The 6,393-nt window shown below is 39.2% G+C and overlaps 1 protein-coding gene across 4 annotated transcripts in view; it reads right to left on the bottom strand.

The window, feature by feature from the left end:
* Nucleotides 1-730: 730 nt before the first annotated feature.
* DSE (dermatan sulfate epimerase) overlaps nucleotides 731-6,393 on the bottom strand; it is a 79,489-nt gene continuing 73,826 nt past the window's right edge. For 3 of the 4 annotated variants that reach the window (XM_055310416.1, XM_055310415.1, XM_055310417.1), the window contains 2 exons: nucleotides 5,412-5,619; nucleotides 731-3,397 (listed from right to left, as the gene is read on the bottom strand). In XM_055310416.1, coding sequence (XP_055166391.1) covers nucleotides 1,636-3,397; nucleotides 5,412-5,619 — 1,970 coding nt within the window. In that variant the 3' untranslated portion in view covers nucleotides 731-1,635. The remainder of the gene's footprint in view (nucleotides 3,398-5,411; nucleotides 5,620-6,393) is intronic. The other variant, XM_055310418.1, reaches the window with a different exon arrangement.

Raw genomic sequence — 6,393 nt, 5'->3', positions numbered from 1 at the left:
TTGAAAACATTATTCTTTTAAACAGTGTGTAATGACATCCTCCCTAGAGACTTCCTCCACAAAAGAAGAAAAAATACTTCCCTTCAGAAGTCATCTTCTAGATGCCAAGTGTAAAGAGTGAAGTCAAAACTTGTGTTTTCTCTGTGTAAGAAGGTTCAGAATTAGAATTGCAAAAAGATGTTTCTAAGGGTTTCCTTATGCCCATTTTCTGTCACATACTGGTATTTCCACGAACATAAAGGACTAATTAAAAGAAAATATTGCCATTATTACTTTAGACCTACAAATCAGCGAGTGTGTCCTTACTATACTTTGAGCCAAGTGTATTTTCTGGTTTCAAGGAAGTCTGCAAGACTCAAATATATGGAATATAAGTTAATTTACTCTTAAGTTCCCTATAAGTAGGTGACTTTCTTCTGCTGAAATATAAACCATGGAACATGTTCCCAGCACTCTGTGCTCCTGTTACCACCTGAGAACTTGCTTGACAAGAACTATGAAGATTTTATGTCTTTAATTACTTAAATATCAGAAGTTGGCTTTTGTTTTAAATGTTTAAAATATGTCTAGACAACTAAAGGTAAATAAGCAGAGAAATTACTTCTTTCAATTCAAACACTACTTAAGAAATTTAATTAATGCGTGCCCAAATAAACAGTTCTCTTCAAGGATTTCAAAGCTGTTGCAAACGTGTTTAATGTAATAGAACAAAGAAGAAAGACTCTATAGATAAATCATAATTACGATGTTTATTTAGCAAAATAAACTTAACATCTTCTATTAAAAAAACATAAGAATCATATCCAAATTTTAGCTTCCCAATCTTCTTTGGTATTGAAATCAATGTTTGGGATATAAAATATTTTATTTTCAAGTTGAGCCACTGGCTCAACTCTACAACAGTTTTCCATATGTGGAAAATAGAAAATTAAGTTACCTGTAATTGTCTTACTTATTGAACAACCAACTGATGCATTATGCGTCTGCAGAGACCAACATCAAGGAAATATTCACTCACTGATATGTTTTTCTACTGAAATATATTTAAAAATTTTAATGATTGTCTGGCATCATTTTATTGTGCTGTCCGAATAGTAATCCAATATGGAGATCCTGTTTTCATTTAACTAATGAACTACTTGTCAAGAAAGTTAACACCACCATACCAGGACTTAATAATACTTATTTTTCACCATGACTACACCATTTAAATTTTTTTCTGAATTTCTCAGCACTGTGTGCTTCAGTCTTTTCCATAAAATAGTATCTGGAAATTGCTAATAGCATTAAATTAATATCAATAAAACCCAAATCTATCTAAATCTTTTCCTTAAAACCAGACTTGTTGTTTCTTCTGAAGAGCAGTATTATGTGGACTACTAAATTAGCCATGCCAAATACTTCCAGAAACACCATGGGACAACCAAGCTACTCTTATTCCTCTGGTAAATCTTTGCCTTTCCAATTCTGATTTCTCCATATCCCTGGCTTCTTGTGTGAAAATATCTTCCCCTTAATTTGTTAAAAGGAATCTGAGATTAAAAAGTCCAGTAACAAACTAGGGCTTTTTTTTTTTTTTTTTTTTGCATAGACTCTTGTGACCACAAAATGACCAAACAGTGTATAGCTTTAGTGCTAACACTGTGATTGGGAACAAGAAGAATACAACCACAATAAAATACAGCTATCTATTAGAAGGACTGCATAAAGACATCTTTGGCCATGCAGGCTCTGGGCCCTCTGGAAATAAGTCAGTTGCATTGCCAACATGACAAAGAAAATAGCAATGTTCAGGATCAGGAACAGTCTGGTGTAGGAAGATGACAGCGACGGGGCTCTGCTGCGCATTGTTGTCATCATCCGGGCCTGTCCAAACCGGCCTTTCAGGGCACCACCGTTTTTGTGTTTCTCAAATGTCACATCTGCAAAGTCTAAAAGGTCTTTCATTTCTTCATCTTCATCTATGGGCAGTTCTTTCTGTGCCAAGATCTGAGCTTTCTGTCGAATCTTTTTTTCATTGACTTCAATCTGTGCAAAAATATCAGGGACGGCGTCCACAAATTTATAACGTTTGCCTACCCTTCGGTTTTTCTTTGACTTGCTTTGCTGCTGCTGCTGCTGCTGCGATATGGCAAAAATCCTATCAATGGCCTCCTCCGTCTGCCTCTTGTCTGAAAACCTCAGCAGGCGCTCGGCAGTCTTCCTAAAGCTAGCTGTGTTGCGGACCCGGGACAGGATCTGCTTCTCCAGCAGCTGGAACACGGGCTTAAAACGCTGCAGGTTCTGTTCCACCACAGTGGCATAGTCCTTCACCTCCGGGATGGTGGTGCTCTTGATGGCCGAGCTCCGGTCGAACAGAATTTTCTGACGATCTGCAATGACCTGTGCAAAGGCGGATTGTCCCGCGGTCTCTCCGCTCCAAAGGTAAGTGGCGTAGGCATGCTGGCTGGTGGCTATGAACACGTCCAGCTGCTGGGTGTCTCCGTGGACGCTGAAGCTCTGAACGTCTACCGATGGCCCTATGAAGAGGTAAACTGTCCTGGTGATGGGACTCCGGAGGCGCACGGTGACATTCACATAGTTTGTCCCATTGTAGGGATAGCCCCGAGGGTACGTCACTGAAGCCAAGGTTGCTTTCTCACTGTAGCCAGTATCGTCCATCCAGTACATTTTGTAGAGACCGTCCCGCTGCCTGATGAAAGCCCCGTGGACCCCATCTACCGCTGTCTCCTCGAAAGGGACATCCACATTGTGGAAGAAGCTTGCCGCCGTCTCCAGAGGGCTCTTGTCTCCCAGGTGTATTTGGTCCACAAGGAGAAGCAGCTGTGGATGCAGGAGGAACAGATTCCTCTGAACACTCTTCAGATTCAGCTGTGGGTTATAAGCTCCCACGCCTTCTCCTCGGATGAAAACCACTCCGTTTTTCTCCATTGCTGCAACCACCCTCCCCTGACAGCTGGCTGCCAGGTCATGCTTGTATTTAGACCATTTTGAAGAGCAGTCTTCCGTGACCTGACCCTCCCAAGGAGAAAAGCAGCTCTTTGACACAGCTGGGGAAAACATCAAAACGTTGTTGAAGAAGGTGTACTTTGGCCCATAGAGAGCCTCAGTAATGAAAGGCACGCCATTGGGAGCAAAAGTAAATGAGTTTTGATCAGGATGTTCATGCCCTGCATTAAAATTTCTCCATCCTTTGATCCAATCTTTGTATTTGTTTCTGTGGACAATGTCATATATTGCACGGCCCCCAAGTTTTCCCGACTTGAAGGAAAGAAAAGATCTGTTGATTTCTGCAGGCAGGGCACTTCCGTAAGTCACAACACCCCAGTCTTCAAAATAATGCAATGTAGGGGTGCCAAAATCCGGAGGCGGAACAGATTTCAAGCTGGCATCGTACCTGAAAGGATTAGTTTTTCAAAATTAAATGGTTTTCAAAAAAAAAAATTAAATGGTTTTCTGGTGGAAGTTAAAATAACCCGTCAGTACTGTGATGCCACTTTGCACTGTGGCTGGAGGAAACACCACAAATGATACCCAGAGTGCTGGCAGTGGCTTCTGGAGGAGGGACACGTCTGGAAAACCCATGGATGAGCATGCATGGGGGAACACCCTTCGTGAGGGGGAGAGGAGTCTATCTTCATTACCTGTGATCCTTGGGTTTGAGCCTGAATGACTGTTGCCTCTAATCACCACATGGACCTTCTTCACTTAATGATTTCAGAGCTGCCATCCGAAGGACCAGGGCTCACAGAATTACACTTCTAAACTTCTAGTCTACGGGCTCCTATTCTTGAGAACCCCATGTTAGGATCTAGACTCTAATAAGCCTAGACTTGTAAGGAAGTATTGTTCTGTGACAACTGACACTGAAAGCTTGGTAGAGTACTTTTCGCCCTCTAAAAAATTAATTTTAATAGAATTAAACTTCATATATTAGATAAAATTTACTGCTGATACCACATCTAAGAATATAAGTGGATAAAATTCTACTAATACTGGGAGATTATAAGTGTGGCTACTACTGCCTACCAACAACCATAGGCTTTGTTTTAATCTTCAGATGATATCATGGACTTTGGACAAAAAATGTCCTCTCATTTTTATTTATGACAAATGTTTATTATTAAATTTATACAATAGTTAACATTAAACTCCCGCAGCGATTAAGAACACAGGTTTCTGAGTCAGAGAGGGGCCCCGAAACATGATTATTTGCTTTTGATGATTTGAGATAACATTCAGACAGGTTTAGATGATTTCCTCCTCAAGGGAAGAAAGGCAGGCCTATACTATTAGCTCTTAGATCTCTCTAAAATGAATCAATCACCTATGGTTAGTATTACTGGTGTTTGATTTCGGCCATTTCGTCTGTTGTTCTACGGTCTCAGGCCATCAGAAACTGTGTCTCTACTCAGGTCTAGTTAATAATGTTGGCTTAATTATTGTGATTTAACAAATCCAGGCACAAGATGAATTGGCCATACTTCTCTGTGGTCAGTTTGCATATTCCTATGAATGGCAGATTTTGAACCAAGTTAGACTTAGCATTAATCTGATACCTAGAGTCAGGTTTATAGAACACTCCTGGTTGTTTATTTAGGGTAAGTGAAATCAGTATTAAATAATTACATCACACCCCTAACAGGAGTCATGAATTGTTGTATGTTAATATATCTACTTCAACTGTAATAGTTTTTAAAAATGCTGGTTAAATTATAACCGGTTATAACGTTATTAGTGTTTTTATTCTTAATTGTTTAAACTAAAAAAAAAATTATGATGAGAAGCAAATCAAACCACAGAAGCTTATTTTGGAATTGAATACACATTTCAATAGCTTGAAAAGACATCAAGGATTAATGAGCAACCAGTTCCCTGTAATTTTTATTTTAATTTATTGGATGCCAACAATGTATTTGGCAGTACTTTAAAAAGGAGACTGGCTTCTCTTTCTGGGCTTAAAAGATTAAGGCAGAAAAAATTACATGGTTCTTTTATTATCAAAGTGAAACTGTCAAATACTGTCAAACAATTTTACACAGTTTTGAAAATTCAGTAACAGTTTTGTTATTAGAAGATTATAATGCTCCATTTACTAAAACAAAACATTATCCTACCTTTATTTATTTATTTCTTTGGTGTGATTGTCGGAATAACCCAGTCTAAATTTTGTGCTTTTTATCTTTATATGATTTCAAAAATTATGTAAATCAAAACATGCACATCTATGAAAGGAAATGTCTCTAGCAGAGTGTCAAACGCTGCGACAGGAATTAAAACTGCCAGTGCTGAGATGGCATATGGAGAAGGGATTACAAAGTGTCTTAGTTTTTCTATTTTTAAATGCAGAAAACTAGCACACTGTACCTCTTGGGACAATTTCTTTTTAAAGATAGCTCAGCATGTCCTACCAGAGAAATTCTGTGTGAAGAGTACACCAGCGCTGCCCTTTGGATGGTGTCCCTGGACCTTCCGTCACACGGTTCCTCCTGATTTGGTCAGCCAGCCAGTTACCACTGCCGTTACGCATGACAAATTTATCCAGGAACACTAATTGGCTTTCTGGACCATAAAACCAGTTGTAATTTGAGTCTGCAATAGCCACAGTTCTTTGAAACCCTGGGGAAGGAAGTTTGACAGAATTAAGATAAATTTAAAACTGCACGCTCCCATAAAGATCTAAACAATGATTTTCAATCCTGCTTGCAAATTAGAATCAACTGTGTATCCTAGATTAAAAAAAAAAAAAACAACCCAAAAAGCATGATGTTCATGCTTCACCCCAGACTAGTTAATGATACTCCCTCTGAAGGTCCTCCACAAATCTAGCGTGCAAGTTTGTATTTGCTGTGTGGCAACTTATCATTGGTAGTGGAAGTGCCATAATTCTTAAAGCTTAGTATACACCCCACCTTCCTCATTTTCCAATGTCCATGCTATGTGTCATTATAACTGCAGACACATATGCTCTCCTCTGGTGCATGGTGATCTCCTGAACCTGGAATGAGCATCAGCTTTCCTACCAACTCAACTGACCTTCCACACCAAGATAACGACATAAGGTGCTTCAATTTGGCATCCCAAAAAAGTGGAAGTTATAAGACTTAAAGAAGACACTGCAGTTCTATAGGAAGGAAACTTAATAATTCCCATAGAAGATCGTGCTAATATGTACTGCTGGAAGTTAAAGAGAGGAAATGCAAAGATCATACAGCAAAACAAAAGCAGGGTAAGACTGGATATGCAGGTGTTCTTGAAAAGGAATGGGACACAACTCTGGGCCAGACAGGAGTAATTATTACTAGAATAGCCATTGGAGAGGGAAAAAAAAGAGAGAAAGGCTGTTGAGAACAAGTTGACTTTTAACATACAATCCCTTCTAAAATGATACCA

The sequence above is a fragment of the Nyctereutes procyonoides genome, unplaced genomic scaffold, assembly GCF_905146905.1.
Source record: "Nyctereutes procyonoides isolate TBG_1078 unplaced genomic scaffold, NYPRO_anot_genome, whole genome shotgun sequence".
Taxonomy (NCBI): domain Eukaryota; kingdom Metazoa; phylum Chordata; class Mammalia; order Carnivora; family Canidae; genus Nyctereutes; species Nyctereutes procyonoides.
Note: the sequence above shows the minus strand (reverse complement) of the source record. Positions and strands in the feature narration are given on the sequence as shown.